Genomic DNA, 19,115 nt, shown 5'->3' with positions numbered 1-19,115 from the left:
AAATTAAGATCCCGTTCCTTGATGTCGAAGTATTCCCTGTTGAAGGTTGTTTAGCAACTACATTATACACCAAACCATCAGACAGGAATAAGGCCCTCTTGTTCTCAAGCAATCACCCCAGGAGTCTAAAAGAAAATTTGCCATACGGACAGTTCTTGAGAATAAGACGGAACTGCTTCTTCAAGGATGATTACAATATTCATGCCAATCATCTCGTCGAAAAACTACGAGATAGAGGTTACCCAAAGAAACTGGTTAAATCGGCTAAGAAGAGAGGTTTTTGGACTCCCAGAGAAACATTGTTGACTAAAAATAAAAAATCTTCTACAGATCGTCAGGTATTTGTCACCACTTTCTGTCCCAACTCGAATCAACTGAAAAAAGTAATCCATCAGAATTGGCATCTAATCCAGAATTTGGATTCCACTTTGGGGGCAGTCCCCTTATTTGCTTTTAAAAGAGAAAAAAATGTGGCCAACCACATAGTCAGGGCATCACTAGACAAAGTCCCTCAACCTACACTAAGACAAATGTTGGGCCTTGCGCCCATACAAGGCCACCACAAATGTGGGAATTGCTCTTGTTGCGATCAAACGTTTGGAGGAGTTTTATTCTCCCATAAAGGCATCCACTGGAAGCACAAAACTTTCTCCAACTGCAAGACGAATACGTCATCTATGGCATTCTATGCCCGTGTGGAAAGCTTTATATTGGCAAAACTAATCAGGAGGTGCGCCATCGGATAACGCAACACAAATTTCGAATAAGGAAAAATGTGGAGACAGCTCCCCTTGTCAATCATTGGCATAAAATGGCACATACTGATCAAGATCTCAGGTGGACGGTAATTTCTAAGGTAGAATGCGACCCCCGAGGAGGTGATCTCGAGCTAAAACTATCACAGCGTGAAGCCATGCTAATTGTGAAATTTGACACCTTCATTAATGGCCTCAACGAATTGTCGGAGATCTACAGATTATAATGGTTGAGACTTCAGCTACAGCACGGGAGCTCGGTCTGCCCCAGCTCTTCGATCCATCCCGAGAGACACATAAAATTGCATTAAGTTCCCCTTTTTTCCATCTCAAAAGAAATATTTTTTTAAAGGAATTAGTATCCACACTTGTGTGGAAGCACAAACCAGCACAACGATCTTCCTCGTGGTTTTTTTCTTTTGATTTACTCCAATTCTTATTTTGGAACTACATTACCCACAATTCTGGATATCCCACAATCCCATTTAGGTCCTTTACGGAAGTATTCACAGAGCATACGCCCGCACTCTGATGCAAACCAAAGCGATTCTTGCCGTGATTCAGGTAACCGCTCAGACTCCCCCTGCTGTCAGCCGCTTTCTAAAAGGTTTTTCATGACTTGGACTGCTCCGATCTAAATGCCTCCTTTATCCGTGCAGATTCGGCGTCGCCGTCTCCGGGTGAAAGTTCACATTGCGGGATAACGAAGGGACGACTAAGGTATGTTCCCCCCAACACCTCAAACAGCCATATTATGCATCCATCGGTCCCGGTGTCATTTTTTAATTTCCCTCATTTCGCCTACACAGAGCTTCCTCGCCCCATTTCAACTATGGGAGTCGTCAACTTTGCACTACAAGAAAACTTCTACTTTACTTCCTAAGAGACCACCTCCGCCATTAGATGTGAGTAAATGGCGCGATCGTAATGACTGCTATGACTCGGACATTTTGTGTATTGTCTTATGTTTTCACTGCTAGTGCTAACACAGTCCAATTTTTTATTTTCTAGTTGGCCCCGTGTTTAAAAAGCTTGATTCACGCTGCCACTCTGGTAAGACTCGCACACAACGAGTTCCATTTTTCAGTTTTTAGAATCCTGAGGCATTTGTATATTTCACAGGAGTAGTTACACCCTCTTTTCTCATCTTCTTTCTAGTGTCTTGGTCCTGAGGAGAACCCCCCATTCAAGGACTAGGGGTTCGAAACGCGTCGACCTTTTGTTTTGTTTATTGTATTGACAAACACTGGTGTAAATATATCAAGCTGGTGCATTCTTACAAATTAACTTGAATTGTGAAGGATTTGAGCAACAGTTGTTGTTATGCACCTCTATATAATTTTGTTCAATTCTCACCAGGTTTGATGGGTCCTTTGGTAAACTTCAATAAGCTGCAAATAGGCTACCAAAGGAAAGTGTGTTTGAATGTTTGTTCGGTTGTATGAGGAGTGGTGTATGAATGTTTATCCAAAGTATCTTGTCCGTCTTCCTGGCAGATGAGTGCAGTGTAGTTTTCTTTCATGTTTTCTAACTTTTTTCTATTATGTGTTTACTTGGTCAAGTATTTAAATTTGTTGACGGCTTCTTATTCTTGCACACAAAAATAATTTCCATACAAGATGAATCTATAACTTAATGAAAAGTAATTGAAATAAATACTATTAATTAGTACTTGCGTGGTTGTTTGAGGTTATCTTCCACGTTACATTTATTGTTTTGAATTATTCATCAGCATTGGCACTTCCTTGTTCACACATGTATTTAGACACAGCAGCAGATTCTTCAGTGGGATAATACGTTCTACACAACCTCTTTCAGGAAGATGAGCCGGCTTCCTACTGCTTATGTAGATAATGCTGCTAACTATTCAAATTCAAGCTTGTGAATCGTTTAAAGATCCAGTGCTGGAGAAGAAACAAAATTCCAAAGGAAGCAACTGTACTTTGCAAAGAAAGTTTTTGATGAGCATATCCAGGTCCCAGCTGCAGCAACTGTGTCTAGCCAAGACGCTGTGAGTCAGAAAAGAGGTTATACCTAGATATCAAAGATGGCATCCATGTCTCCAGACAATGTGAGAGTTCACGATCTGCTGAGAAAAGTAGTTTGTCACCGGGGGGCTGTTGTGTAGTAAGTTCTTCACATATGAAAAGCCTAACTCCAGGCTTAGCCAACACTCTGCATGGACCTCCAGTCTTTCCTTTCATAGCAGGATTGGAGAGTCTCTTCCTGGGATTCTCCAAGTCTTAAGCAGTAAGCATACCTCCAGACATGCTTCCTAGCAAAGCGCTGTTAGACTTGTGGGGCAAAAAATAATTTCTCAGATGAGTCTCTCATGGAGTGTACCTAGGACCCCCACTCTGAATCATATTCTATTAAAAATGTATCAATGGGTGGCAGACCTTTGATCCTTTTTTGTCTCACTCACAAAGCAGTCAGTCACCGGGAAAGAATATCAAGTTATTTACTCCCTTCTATCGTCTAAGTATACAGAAGATGCTAAAACATAAACACCAAAGCTGAACCAACATGAGGTAAGTCTCCCTTAGTCAAATGTGTGAACAGTAGGGAACATGGCAAAACCACACAGGTACATAATTTCCCTAACCTACGGAATCTGTTAATCAATGGGGAACTCTTTCCTTTTCATTGACCTTCCAGAAAATGTGCTGTCTTTATTCCACACAGTGACTTTACTCTTAGGTCTCAACCATTAAAAAATAAATATTCAATTAAGTACTACCATATGTCTCTTCGGTATAGGAATACTAGGAATTAGAATATCAGACATGTGCATGCGTTTGGTATGGCTGCCGTCCCTACAAATGCTAAAATAGAAACAGTAACAGATAGGCTATTTCAGAACATACTTTGGCATACAGGAGCCTCAAGCACATATGCTTAAGTGACAAAACTACCACAGAACCTCAGGTGAACATAGCAAAAATATACTTAAATTCAACACACAGTATGTTTACGGAATGTCTTGGGTGTTTACAGTAGAATGGCTCTTTCCACTGATCAGTGTGTATGTGAACCCCTGTGTCCTTGTAGGATCAATGTGTCTTTCCTTCCTTCTGTCTGAGTTTCCTCTGCCATGGAAGTGAGTTTTGTGAGCTCATAACCATGTTCTGCTTTTTCTACAGGGCACTATGAGGGGTTTGAGGGTCTGCGAGCTGAGGAGTGCGGCATCCTGAATGGCTGTGAGAACGGACGATGTGTGCGAGTCCGGGAGGGCTACACCTGTGACTGCTTCGATGGCTTTGAACTTGAGCTGACAAAGCTGGCCTGTATCGGTGAGTATGGAGTGCTCACATATAAAACGTAGAACAAGAAACACCAGTGTGTGCTGCTAAAATGGCTTCTTCTGATGTCTTGCTGTGACCTTCAGGTAAACTATGACTGCATGGTAATGGAACAATATCAGACTGTGTTTGTGTTCTGTTGGACAACCCCAGGATGAAGTCTGAAAAACTAAGAAAACTCTGGAAGTGCCGAGTGTGTTCCTGGAAGTTCTGACGAGCAGTCAGTGTAGGCTATGAGCAATGCTCTGTTGAAGCTCTGGAGTGTACTATGATGTACCATGGTGTACTACTATGAAGATCAAGGATCTCTCTTAAGGCACAGAGAGAGGCAATATGATGCTGTCAGAGACCATCAAAGAAATGCTAGGGAGAGCTCTAAGGAGATCTAAATAGTGTCTCTGGAGTATACCCTCAAGGAAGCTCAATGAAATGTAATGGATGAGTTTTGGGGTGACCTTTTCTGGTATTTTCTTACCGAAGCGCGTTGCAGGTCTCTGGGGATATTCTTTCACAGTTTATTGACATAAGTTTATGAGTCACTCAGGGTTGCTGCATAAGAGTCTGTTGGATTCTTTTGATAGTCACTGTGCTCCCCCCCGCCGCTGCGGCTCCGCCTGCATTCCTGCTGCCGCCGCTGAAGTCGAAGCCCTCCACCACCCGTAGGCTACCACCTGCGCCTCATCCCTGGTGGCCAGTGGTGGCCTTAGGTTTGTATCTGCTATCTGTTGTGCCTGTACTCTGTCTGCCCATCTCTCTTTTGTACTCCTCTGCCCTCCTTCTGTACACCCGTTCCTCTTCTGTACCCCCCCTGCCCCCCGGTCGCCACTGTGACCTCTTTTACTTCTGTGCCCCCACTGTCCGGTTTTCTCCCTCTGTCCCTTGTCTTCCTCCCGCCCCTGCTGCGACCTTTCTGCTGTGTGCCCCCTGCCCATCTGTCCGCCTGCTGTGCCCCCTTTTCTGCTTCTGTACCCCTTTTTGCCTTGTTTTCCTACCTTGCGACTGCTTTGCTTCCCTGCTCCCGTCCCCGCCGCTGCATCCCCCGCAGCCCTGCCCCCTCCGTGCCCATTCACTGCCCCTGTCACCCGCCTCCCGCCTCCCAGCTGCTCCTCCCTCCCCACCTCTCCATATATGGCAGCTGCTACGTGGCCGTGCCGCCGGCCTGCCTAAGGCAAGCCCGTCTGCGCCTGGACCGCGCCCAACGCCAGAACCCCTGGCCCCTGCACTAGCCATGAAGACCGCCTCCGTTACAACGCCAGCACCCTCGTCACTCTCAACTCAGGAAGGACCCACACCTGCTGCAAGGCTGCCCCGAAGCGCACCCACGGTCCCTTCGCCTGCCGGAACTGCAGCTTCTCCTGCCTCGAAGGCGCCGAGACACCCACCACGACGGAACCCAACCAGCTCAGATGCATCCTGATCAACACCCGCTCCGCACGCAAACACGCCGTCGAGCTCTGGGACCTACTCGACACCGCATCTCCGGACGTCGCCTTCCTGACCGAGACCTGGATGAACGAAGCCTCCTCTCCAGACATCGCCATAGCCATCCCCGACGGATACAAGATCACCCGCAGAGACCTCACCAACGGAGCCGGAGGAGGAATCGCCATCGTCCACAAGAACACCATCAGGGTCTTAACAAACACCAACGACACTCTCAGCACCGCCGAACACATGCACTTCCAGATCCACACGGACCCCCAAGACCACCCTAAGAGGCACCCTCGTCTACAGACCGCCCGTACCCCGACCACAATTCTGTGACTCCATCGCCGAATTCATCAGCACACACGCACTGACCTCCACCGACTACATCCTCCTCGGAGACATGAACTATCATCTGGAGAACAGCAACAACAGCAACTCCTCCACCCAGATCGACAAGCTCGCCAACCTCGGACTAAAACAGCTCGTCACGACGCCGACCCACATCGCCGGCCACACGCTCGATGCCATCTTCACCTCAAACCCCCACGTCGCCTTCAGCCACGCCTCCGAACTCACCAGGACAGACCACCACTGCATCCACTTCACCTTCCGAAAACCCCTCACACACCAGCGCACCCTACAGATCCCTGCCGCTGCTGGGGCAAAGTCACTGAAGAACAACAACAGACAAACCTCGCACTCAACCCACCGATCCGACCCCGACGATGATGCACGCATCCTCAGACGCTGGATGGACGACTGCACCAACACCTTAGCCCCGCTGAAAAAGCCAACCAACAGAGACACCAGCAAGAGAGCCAGCTGGTTCACTCCGGAACTCCTAGCATCAAAGCGCAACTGCCGGAAATTGGAGATCAAATGGCACAGCGAGAAGACGCCGTCGACAGAAGAATCTCCTTCGAGCTCCTGATCCACGCACACAAGGCACTCCACAAAACCGGCCCAGCATATCTCAACATCCGACTCCACTTCTACATACCCAACAGGAAACTGCGCTCCACTGACCACGCCCTGGCCACGGTCCCGCGCATCCATAGGACCACATCCGGAGGCAGATCCTTCCCCCACCGCGCCGCCAAGACCTGGAACACCCTCCCCCTCAACCTACGACAAACCGAAGACCTGCTGACCTTTAGGAGACGACTCAAGCCCTGGCTTTTCGACCAGTAGCAGCAGCACCCATTGCCCCCCCCCCACCCCAACGCCTTGAAACACTTGCGGGTAAGTAGTGCGCTCCACAAATTAACTGATTGATTGATTGATTAATTGCTAGGGTCTACAGGACTTGCTGGAGGATTCTCCAATTTATTAAGAGCTGAATGCTTTATGAGAGACTCAGGGAAGTACTTTTTCAATCTCTAGGGAATGCTGTGGAATCCTCCATGCTGATCACTGGGGAAGTTCCATGAGCCATTATAAAATGCTCAACTGCAGTAGGCACTGGATTCCTCATACATTTCAATGGTGGATGCTCCATGAGTAGATTATGGCATACACATGTGCCAGTAAAAGAGTCCCAGGGCTCTGAATTACTGGGGAGTACCATTTAGAAGTCTGTGATGATTGCTTCACAGGAGTCTCTCTGGGCTCCATATACATTCTCATGTGCTCAAATAGCGCTTCAAGGTATCGTGTGCTTATAGTATAATGGACTATCTAAGGGTTTCTTGTCGGAACCATGAAAACTGGGGTTGGGGAAACTATGGGACTCGGGATGACCCAAGTGAGTTTAAGTAATTTATAGCATGGTCATATTCCACCAAGGTGGCCTTGGGTTGACGAGGGAGTCACTGGGGATGCTCTGTAGGTGTCTCTGGAAAAAATTTGTTTACGTTGTAGGATCTTCATTGAAGTCATAAACGTAGAATATCTGATAGAGACATATAGACTCAGATTCCTTAACTTAGAATATTTCCCAGGCTTCAGACTGGATCCTTAAATTATTTTAGCAATTCCCTTGCGCACCAGTATTGCGCACCAGTAGGTGGCATAATTCGGCTTCTTGTGGCGGCAGCCAGAAGTAACATGAAGTGACATGAAGTGATGGAAGTGACATGCGTAGTGCCAATATAGGTACCACCCCAGCATGCTGACCTCAGTTGCTTGGATCTGGATGAGCTTCCCATAGTCATTTTTGGCTTGCTTTTTTCATCGTTTGTCAAAGTCGACTAGTATGGCTTTGTTATCTAACTACTTTTTGGAGATGTCCCCAAAGACACCTACTGGGTTCAGGGCTTGTGGTGCCTGTCATAAGACAGATGTCTGTAAAGGACCATCATTTGGTGTGTTTGTGGCGCTTGGAGCAGAACCACGGTTCCGCAGCCTGCATGGAGTGCAAGACCATGAACCCCAAGGCAATCCGCCAGTTTGTCATGAAGCTTTTGGCCACTCCTTATATGGGACTCCGCACCACTCCAGTTCCCAATACGCAAGGGAGGTCTTGGCACCGCTCCAGGAGTTGTTCGCCTCGATCTTCGTCACGATCCTGGACCTCTTCAGGTATGTCTCACAAGAAGAAGTCCAGGAAAGCTGAAGCTCTCTTGGACTTCTCTGCATTGCTCCCATTCATCAGGCAACGCATGGTAACAATGCCACAGATTGAAGCCCTACTTCCAGGTTATTCCTGTGTAGCTGGCGTCTGACACTGGGTCCTCGCCATGCTTCCTCAGGTTATCCAGAGTGACCCCCACCCAACTATAAGAATTTTATGAGGCAATGAACCTCATTTTGGGTGGTTGAACATCTCTGGAGCTCCTTTGGACCCCCATGGGTGCGGAAAGGCCTTCAAATGGTATTCCACAAGCGGGCCTGCCCTCGGCGCCGTTGGGCCATGACTACGCCATCTCCTCCAAGGACCATTCCAGTGGCGGAATTCACAGCGCCACCACCAATCCCGTTGTGATTCCTGACTCTGATGCAGAGAAGAACCAGCGTCACTCGATGCTGACTCTGGTGCAACCAGGCACACTTGGCAGAAATTGGAGCAGGGACCCTTTTTTATTCCAGCCACCTAGCAGAGTTTATGGCCGATGCCACCTGGTACGAGGACTTGACTGATGCCAGTGGTCTGGACACATCACCAGACACTGGCCTCCTCTCTCCTCCCACAGTGGCGGTGGAAGAAAGGTCTTCTTTTGCGATGGTGTTCCGGAGGGTAACTGAGGTCCTGGACCTGCAGCTGCCCACGGTCAAGAACAATGTTTTGACAGAGGCGCTCCAGCTCACTGTATCCTTATCAAAACCCTTACACACCTTTAATGAAGCCCTCACAGATGTGCTGCTCAGGGCGTGGACCAAGCCCTGCACAGGCACTCCTGTGCAGAGAGCCATAGCCTCTGCCATTGCCCCACTTCCGGGGACCCCCTTCTTTTCCCAGCACCCCACTCCTGAGAGCCTGGTGGTTCAGGCCTCAATGTCCAGAATAAATCCAGGCACGATCACTACCACACCACCAGATAGGGAATCCAGGAGGCTGGACACCTTTGGCAAGAGAATTTCAGCCAGCCTGACACTGCGGCCCATTAACACCACATGCTTATTAGGATGTTATTCCCACACTGTGTGAATACGGTTGTGCAAGTGCTGCCTGTGTTTCTGGAGGAGGCCTGGGCCATACACTCCCTATCGGTTGCTGATGGTAGAGATGTTGCAAAATTCCCCATCAGATGTGGATTGGATACGACCGATTCGCTGGTCAGAGCCTTTGCTTCCACAGTGGTGCTGCGTCGTCACTCCTGGCTTATTGGAGGATATCCAGACATCCCTTATGGACATGCCCTTCAATGGAACTCGCCTTTTTTGGGACAAGGCGGATTGGGCTCTAGAATGATTTAAGGACATTAGGCCCATAGCTAGGCCATTTGAGATCACCATGGCCCCATGACAGCCGCAACCAACTTCCATGGCTATGGTATAGGCTAACAGCCATGCCCATTTCTCTCCAGCCACCACAGCCAGCAGGCATCACTGTCCTTTTTTGTTCATGGACGTGGCTCCCACAGGTCTGTGGAAACCAGAGCTCGACCCAATTTCTCCCCACACTCCCCCCAGGAACTGTAACTCTGAAACTTCTTTACTTAGCCCTCCTACCACCATGGGCACGCAGTTGGTGGCTTCATCTGGCACCACCTGCCCCAATGGCAGGAAATAACTTTCGACAAGTGGGCTCTTCAGATCATCCAGTAGAGCTATGCTCTCCCATTCCAACAGACCTCGCCGCCCTTGCCACCATCCACCAGTCAGCTGACAGAGGACCAACTCTCGCTATAGCGAAAGGAAGTACTGTCTCTTCTGGCCAAAGGAGCCATCCAAAGGGTGCCCGCATCAGAAGTAGGTCATGGTTGCTATTCCCGCTACTTTCTAGTGCCGAAAAAGGAAAAAGGAGCCCGCGCTATCCGAGATCTACGCCCCTCAGCTATTTCCTGAAAGCAAAAAATGCAAGATGCTCACTATGGCTGTTTCTTTCTGCCCTTGACCCTGTGGATGATAGCACTGAACTTGCAGGATGCCTACTTCTGCATCCCTGTTCTGCCTGCCCACAGGTGCTATCTGCGGTTCATAGTAGACCAAGAGCATTAACAGTTTGCTGGGCTCCCCTTTGGCCTGATCATTACCCCTCAGGTGTTCACAGAGATTTGAAGTGAGGGTGGTGGTTGAAGCTTATCTGCAGAGGTCAGGTGTCTCTGTCTTCCCCTACCTTGACAACAGGCTGTCCTCTGAAACAGTTAGTCCAGGATATTCAAACTATGATTCTGATGTTTCAGCCTCTGGGCTGAATTGCAGTGAGTCTGACTCTGAAGCTATAGGGTCTCATGGCCCCTGCATCCTGCTGGTAAAACATGGCATATGCAGGCCCTGCAGTGGGATCTGAAGTTCCAGTGGGCACAGCATCAGGAGAATGTCTCCGACCTAGTCCAGATATCAGAGGGAACTGCAAGAGATCTGTAGTGGTGGCTCACGGACCGTAACTGGGTCAACTGTAGACCCCTCTCTCTTCCCCACCCAGAGCTCATGGTAATAACAGATGCATCTCTTCTAGGTTGGGGTGGCCATTTGGGAGAGGTGGAGATCAGAGAACTCTGGTCTCTGGCGGAGTCTCAGCTTCACATCCACCTAGTTCACATCCAATTATTGGAACTCTAAGTGATTCACCTAGCATTGAAAGCCTTTCTTCCTTCCGTCAAGGGAAGGCTGGTTCAAGTGTTCACGGACAACACCACTTCCATGGGGTACTGCAACAAGCGGGGAAGCAGGGTCGAGAACTCTGTATCAAGAGGCCCTGCGTCACAGTACCTGGCTGGAACATCAGGCAGATATCTGGTAGTTCAACATCTGGCAGGTTTGTTGAATGTCAGAGTAGACAATGTCAGTCATTGAAAGCTCATGGGTCACGTTAGGCGTCTTCATTCAGAGGTGGTGCAAGGTCTCTTCAGAGATTGTGGAGAACATTGGTTAGATCTATTCACCTTAGCTGAGAACGCACAATGTCAGCACGGTGATGCATCTCATCTTGAGCGGAGCTCAGGAAACCTATACACCTTTGGGCACAGTTAAAGGATAACTTTTTGCCATTTCTGCATTCCTGTGGTTGCTGGACCAACCTTCCTTGTCAAGTCACCTGTTGTGACTCGTTTCCTCAAAAGGTTTAGAACACGTTTCCTCCTATGCCCTCATTTGCCCTAATGAGACCTTAATTTAGTCCTCACTTTTCTTATGTGCTCACTATTTGAGCCTATGCACAACTGGCCTCTAAGACTGCAGACCATCAAAACCATCTTCCTTGTGGCAATAACATCTTCCCGGAGGGTTAGTGAGTTGCAGTTCCTTTTGGTTCATCCCCCATAGACAACCTTTTTTCCCAGACAAACTGGTCCCAAAAAGAGCACTGTCATTTTACACTAATCGTACCAAAGACTTCCGGGTGGATGATCAACTCTTTGTTGGTTTCACGGGTGCGAAGAAAGGCAAGGCAGTTCACAAAAGAATCATCTCCAGCTGAATTTTAAAGCAGCCCCCTGAGAGCTTAAGAGCTCCTTTCACCACAACTAGACCTGCAACCACTGAATTAGTGAGATGAGTCCCAGTTCTGGATATCTGTCAGGCAGTTACGTGGGCATCGCTGCACATATTTTGCAAACCCTTGTGACTAGACAGTCAGGTCTGGCGTGATGGGCACTTTGCCCATTCTGTCCTTCAGGACTTCTTAGTGTAACACACTCCACAGACCCAGGGAGAGATTGCTTTGGTATAATCATAAGGTAAGAATCTGCAGCTTGAAGTCTCTTATCAGATGAACAAGTTACTTACCTTCAGTAACTCCTTATCTGGTAGAGACTCTAGCCGCAGATTCCTTACGACGCTCCCATCCTCCTCGTTCTGCAAAGTACATTTCATTTACAATTGAAGAGATCCTTCAGGACATCACTTTAGCACACTAGTAATTCCTCCTCAGCTTGGCTCCGTGCTTCTGGTGCGGAAAAACACCGCACACGTCACTTTCTGTGCAGATGACGCCACGTGGAGCTAAATGACACCTCCTACCGGCGCACAAGGGGATGGTCAAATGTTTCTGGACCCAGTCTGGTTCCTGGGAAATATTCTAAGCTAAGGAATCTGCAGCTTGATTGGGTCTCTACCAGATAAGGCCTTTCTGAAGGTAAGCAACTTGTTCATTCCTGCCTGTGCATGGGCATCCCAGGACTGCCAATCCAAATGATTGACGTGAGAACTATCAGTTTCAAATTGAGATACAACACCCATAGGCTACACAGGGCATGTTTTTTGTGAATTCCTATTTTTATACATTAGAGCACTCCAGCACCAGCACACTGACCTACTGTACAGAGAGGACCTGAAGTCCTAGGAAGTATAGTTGAATGGAAGGAGAAGATAAGCCTAACAAGCAGAAGGCAAAAACAAGCAGCAAACATAAACAGTTCCTTGAAGTAGCCCATAGTTTCCAAAATCCCAGCATGACTGGCTTTTGCCTGACAGCCTCAGTTCTTTTTTCCAGCTCATGCTGAGAGGGTCTTAAAATACTATAAGGGGTTGTCATCCTATTCTGTGAGATTTGTTCCACAGACTTTGAATTTTTCTCGCTTCATTCAATGTTTTAAAAGTGTCTGAAGATTTTAGAACCGTCTGTTTGTCCCAGTTCCTATCCAGCAGGTGATTTTTGTGTGGTATGTTTATCACCCTCACTTTCTGTGAAAACCAAATGATAACCTGGGTCATGGTGTACAAAATGAGCAGACATGAGGCCTAGATCTGTTCTCCTTCCACACTGAAATTGACTTCTATTGATGCCCCTCTGCCACCCCAAGAGAGAGCTTAAGGGTTTTTAATGAATACTTGGGGTTGCATATAACAAGAATATGGGAAGTCTCAGCCGGATAGTTCCACGAAATACTAACATCAGTGAGAGCGGACAGAGGGGCCGAGATGTCTTGGGGTGCCACCTTGTATGATCTCTGTGGTAGTAGACCATTCATGCTGTTTGTGGACTGCTTTGATGAGGAGGCTCAGGAGAAGAAAGCAATTTAAACAGCGCCCATCAGAGGAGTCATGCGGAGACGTTGGTGCATGAAGTTACAGACACTAGCAACAATGCATAAGGGGCAGCCTCCATTTGCCAACAAGTGGGCCCTAGGAATGAGGCTGTGGAAGTATTGAGGCGGATTGGCTGTCTCCAACCAGGTAGCTATTTTTTTTTATAACATATTTTTATTGGCATTTCAAGGTTTCGTTGACAGGATACATTTGCAAATATATGCATTGAGCAATGTCACATAACACTCAGTAACAATCCGATCAGGAGCCTCCCTTCATGCAAAAAAAAAAAAAGGAAAAAATAAATAAAAAATAGCCCTGACATATAATAATCCTTGTGCACACGCATCCATGGTTACCCCATGGCGCGCAGGTGGTACTACCCACACGCACCACAAGTCCTCGCAGTGTACCACCCACCAGCTCCACCCACCCGCTTCCACATCAAAGTAACAGACGGCACCCTGACTAACAGTACAGACATGCAGAAGCTTCATCACGAAATCAGGAACAAGAACAGCAAACCTAACATCTCTACCATACTAACCCCCCTCCTCCCTCCCTCCACCCCCGTTCCCGCAACTTGCCCGGCATGACTCATTGACGGAATACATAACAAGGCATTCAGTTCTTTGCTCAGAATAACAGCTCCTGTCACGACGAGGTACACCCTGGGCTTTCCTAACAGAGGACCTCTAACACCCTAACTGGGATAGCACCTACCCTCCCAACTCCTTTCTAACCAGACCCAGGGGAAGGCGGTTCTTGCGTTTCACTCATCTCCGAGCCTACATCAGTATCAGAGCCTGTGGGTTTCAGTAATTCTGTCAAAGCTCCCCAGGCACGGGCTGAGTTTGAGTAGCCGCCTGCAGCCGAAGAACCGATTCACACCCCGCCCACCGAATGAATTCTGCCCTCCATATCTGTAACCTCGGCCCTCGCTGCGCCTTCCAGTTAGCAGTAATTTCCCGCTTGGCCAGAACCAGCCCCATATCGATAAATTTGCTAGTGACTTTTGTGTTCGAGGTGTGAGGAAACCAGTGTAACAAGCATGGACCTATACCAATCTCAATCTCCCTTTCCGTAACATCACAAAGCAACATCCACACCTCCCTCCAGTAAGCCCCGATCCGAGGACAGCTCCACAACATATGGCGGAAGTCCGCCCCCTCTTCGTGACACCTAGGGCAAGGCGCCGCAGGTGTGCGAAAGTAGCGTTGGATTCTAACTGGAGTGAGATAAGCCCTGTGCAAAATAAAAAATTGGATCTGTTGGAAACGAGCATTCCTAGAGCATTTCCAGGGACGCTCAAGCCATTCCGCCCGTATTTTATCAGGTATTTCCCCTTCAATATTCTCTTCCCACCGCTGCTTCAGCCTTGTAAGGGGGGCTAGTTTTTCGCAAGTCATCCGTCGGTATAAACAAGCAACAGCCTTAATGGTTCCAGCCACCAGCACCACATACTGACAAGCCATGGATGTCTTGGGCTCAGATAGCCCTCCCCTCCACCGCCGCTGTATAGCCAACACCAAGCCCGCATGCATGAGATAGTCCTCGCGAATGGTCTCGTAAGGCAATAGGACATTGTCTTCGTACAGATCTCCCACCGCCGTCAAACCCAAATCACACCACCCCTCAAGTGCCAACCAGCTGCCCCCGTGGGGCAACTGCCGACACATCAACAGTGGGATCTCCGGCGCGTACGATCGGGCGATCCGCGCTCTCTGCTGGCTCCTATTCCAGCACAACCGCAAGGTCTGCACCTTGCTAGAGATATCCCCAAGGCTCTGAACTCTGGAGCCACCGCCTGGGTCAGCCACTGCAGCTGTGCAGCTAAGTAATAGGTTTCCAAGTCCGGGACTGCTAACCCTCCCTCCCCTCGTGGCCGCATCAACGTATGTAACGCTACCCGACGTCTGCCAGCAACCCAGAGAAACCCCGTTATCATCTGTTGGAGTTTCTTAAACGTCGACGCAGGGATCCAAACAGGGAGCGTCCGGAAGTAGTACAGCAACCTGGGGAGTGCCACCATCTTAAGAAGCGCTACCCTCCCCATCAGGGACAGCGGCAGCGACTGCCAGAAGTCCATACTGCCCCGAAGACCTCGCACAGCTCTACCAATATTACCCTCCACAAGGTCTTTACGGTCGTGGTAAATACGTGTCCCCAAGTATGTTATACAGGTGGATTCCCACTGTACCTCCTCCATACATCGAGGATCCTCAGCTATCTTGGAGGTGGGGAAAAGACATGATTTGGACCAATTCACTTTCAGCCCCGCCAATTCTTCAAGACATTGCAGCAGTCGCTTAGCTCCTATCAACTCCCCCTGGGTATCGGCCAAAAACAGAAGGAGATCATCCGCGTAAAGGGCTATGTAATGGGTATCATCGTGCACCTGGAGCCCCCTGAACCAACTTCCCGTTCGGGCTTGGGCCGCCATCGGCTCTATGGCCAACGCAAACAGCGGGGATAAGGGGCACCCCTGGCGCGTCCCCCTAGCCACCGCACAGGGGGGTGATATCAGACCTCCTGACTTAGTTCTAGCCGTGGAGTCTCTATACAGCAGCGCTGTCCAAGCCACAAAGCGTTCCCCCAGCCCAAAAGTACACAAGACCTGAAACAAGTAGGGCCACTCCAAACTATCAAAGGCCTTTTCTATGTCGACCGAGAACACAGCAGCGGCGCGCGAGGCACACGTATCAGCCTCCAACACCCAGAGCAGGCGCCGAACATTGCCAGCGGTATTGCGTTTGGGAATAAACCCCGCCTGATCTACATGCACCAGTCGGGTCATATACGGCAGGAGGCGCGAGGCCAGTATCCGACTCAGGATCTTATAGTCGGTAGTGAGCATGGATAGCGGACGGTAGGAGGTCACGTCTGTGGGAGGCCTCCCTGGCTTCAACAGCGGAATTATAAGTGCCTCACGCATCATGGCCGGGAGCCGGCCCACCCTCCGCGATTCGTTGTAGAGGGTCACCAGCTTAGGAGCCAACAACTACACGTATGATGCATAAAATTCAATTGGTAGCCCATCCACCCCTGGAGTCTTCTTCCGCGCCATATGTTTGATTGCACCTCGTACTTCCCTCAGAGTGATGTCTTGACCCAGCACATCTGCTGCCGCTTTGGGAAGGGCCGGCAAGTCTCCCCCAGCCAAGAATCCCCCCAGTCGATCCCCATCCAGGTCCACCCTACTAGCATATAGCCCCTCGTAGTAGCTGGTAAACAGACGATTAATACCCTGTTGAGTGCAACACAGACGCCCCTCTGGATCGCGTAGCGCCAATATGGGGGCCGCCTGTTTTAGTGGGCTCGCAAGCCATGCCAACAATGTCCCCGCTTTATCACGCTCCGCATGGGCCCGTATCAAATACTGCTTGTAATCATAACACGTAGCTTCTCGACCCCCACCGCGACTGCCTCCCGGGCCGCCAACTCTTCCCCCTGCCCCTCCGGACGCTCTGCTCAAGCACGCTCCAACTCTCGCAATCGCCGGTCTGCCGTATCTATGTCCTGAAGGAGGACTCTACGCACTCCGATCTTATGAGCAATACAAAGGGCCCTCACCAGCACTTTAAAAGCGTCCCACTCCACAGCCAACGAGGAGGCTGAGCTTGTGTTCTCTTGAAAGTATTGGGTCACCCCCTCACTTATCGCCTCTTGGAATACCGAGTCCTCCAGCAGCTCCGGGTTTAAACGCCATAACGGGATCTCTGGGCGCTGGGCGACCCAGCAAAGCCTCAGCAGCAGGGGGTTATGATCCGAGATTGTTCTGGTCAAATATTCACTGTGCTGAACCACCGTGTGTATATCAGGGGAGCAGAAGATGGCGTCTAATCTAACGTGTAACTCATGAAGAGACGAGAAAAAGGAATAGTCCCTCTCACCCGGGTGCTGCTCCCTCCAAGTATCCACCAACCCCTAATTCAGTTGCCATGTCCCTCGAGCCCTGGCAGCCGCAGTAGACAGCGCCGACCGGAGCGGCGGATGGGACCTGTCAAGAGCGGTGTCCGTCACTGAGTTAAAGTCACCCCCAAGCATGATTGGGCCAGATAGGTAAGATGACAACTTACGGGACAGTAAAGTAAAAAAGGCCTGCTGCTCAGTGTTCGGGGCATAGATACTGCCCAGTGTGACATCTCTCCCATTCAATTTACCTTGCACTAGTACATACCTCCCCTCCGGATCCACAATCTGATGCACCAGTTGAAAGGGGACCCCAGCTCTAATCCACACCAATACTCCTCGCGCAAATGCGGAGTACGAAGTATGGTAAACCTGACCCCTCCACCTGCAACGCAGCGCCAGACCCTCTGACCCCGTAATGTGAGTCTCCTGGAGGAACGCTACTTGTATCCTCCTCCGCACAAGGTAGGCATGGACCTTATGTCGGCGGCTCATGGTGTGCAGCCCCCTGACATTCCACGTTATACACTTCAAATCACTCAGGGCCCCCATGGTACATGATACTTCCACCGCCTCCTCAATAAATCACAAATGTCATGCCAGAGACCCCAATGAACGTTCCCCAACTCGCAGTCCCCCCTCCCAAGGACAGTTACCTTAAAACTAGTACCCATCCAAACCAGACACCAACTTAACAGTAAAGCAAGGTCCTTTGACTACTTCAAAGGAAAGGGTGAACACAGCTGACCCGGGGCCGGCTCCGCAACTTAAGCAAGTGTTACCAACCACAGCGAAACAGACTACCTTCCCTTTGCATGCACATCGTACACCCAGACATCTCCCTGCAGTGAAACCCCCAATAGATGCCAACCTCCCCCCCATAGAATCAGATGATCTCATCCACACTTTGAGGCGTGACCACCGGGAGTTTTGTGCTGCTACTTGTAGAATTGTCCGTTTCACTCTCCGCAGAGTCCTCAGCAGAACCTCCCTCTCCAACCAACAGAGGCGGACTGGCAGAGCCCGACACAGACTCCACCGCTCGTACGGCAGCCGCCCTTTCCAGCCCTGTCTGCACAGTGGAGGGCCTCGTCCGGGATCCCCGCCGCTGCCGCCGCGGTCCAATCCCGCCAGTCAATCGACTCCGGGGCGCTGATCTCTCGCGTCTTTTCGTGGCCGCCCGCCCGCCTGTACACCTTTCCAGCCACTCCCAGGCGTCCGCAAGAGAATCAAAGAAATGGGATGCACCCTCCAAGGTAACTCGTAGTTGCGCTGGGAACAAGAGGGAATACTGCAAATTCTGTCTTATAATATCTCGAAAAAGAGTGGGGGTCAAAGGGAAAAAGTTTACAGACTCTAATAGTTGTAACATCCCCAAATCAACATAATAATATACAAAAACAACTGAGTCTCATACAATTGAAGACCTTGACACAAGAATAAAGGTGATGCTGGAAACTAGTAAAGCTGTGGATTCAAGTATGCATATGTATATGTATGCATAGATGTAAAAATTCCCATCATCAACCTCGAGAGGTTAGCTTCATCATCTGGGAATGGAGGACTTGAAAGAGTACCATCTTCTACTTGGCAATTTGTAGATCTTGGTCTCTTATGTGTCCCAAACCAGTAGCTGGTATATTAGTTGTTGTTGGATGATGGAAAAGTATGATAATTGCAGTGCTCGTGAAATGTGAAAGTGTAAAGGTGCTGGATAAAAATTGTCTAACAAGGCACTAAACACATTTTATTAGATCGCTACCTTGTTGGCAATATATAAAAACAGTGCTATAACAGTTTCAATAATATAATAACTGTGATGGAGAAGCTAACCTCTCGAGGTTGATGATGGGAATTTTTACATCTATGCATACATACACATATGCATACTTGAATCCACAGCTTTACTAGTTTCCAGCATCACCTTTATTCTTGTGTCAAGGTCTTCAATTGTATGAGACTCATAGTTGTTTTTGTATATTATAATACTGCAAATTCTCCTTCCTCAGCGCCTTTTTGACCTCCAAGTAAGAAGCCCTCCGTTGCTGGACCTCTAGGGTATAGTCCGGGAACAGCGTGACTCTGCTGTTATCCACGGTGAAGGGGCCCATCGTTCTCGCCCTCTGCAATAGTAAATCCCGGTCCCGGT

At 49.2% G+C, this 19,115-nt stretch overlaps 1 protein-coding gene across 1 annotated transcript in view; it reads left to right on the top strand.

Annotated features, from left to right (window-relative positions):
• The window catches only part of LTBP2 (latent transforming growth factor beta binding protein 2), a 1,878,832-nt gene that overhangs the window by 1,805,527 nt on the left and 54,190 nt on the right, over positions 1-19,115 (top strand). The window contains exon 32 of the mRNA XM_085626762.1: positions 3,899-4,048. Within this exon, the coding sequence (XP_085482888.1) occupies positions 3,899-4,048 (150 nt within the window). The remainder of the gene's footprint in view (positions 1-3,898; positions 4,049-19,115) is intronic.

Source organism: Triturus cristatus, chromosome 9 (genome assembly GCF_964204655.1).
Source record: "Triturus cristatus chromosome 9, aTriCri1.1, whole genome shotgun sequence".
NCBI lineage: Eukaryota > Metazoa > Chordata > Amphibia > Caudata > Salamandridae > Triturus > Triturus cristatus.
This window is presented reverse-complemented; position numbering and strand designations above follow the sequence as displayed.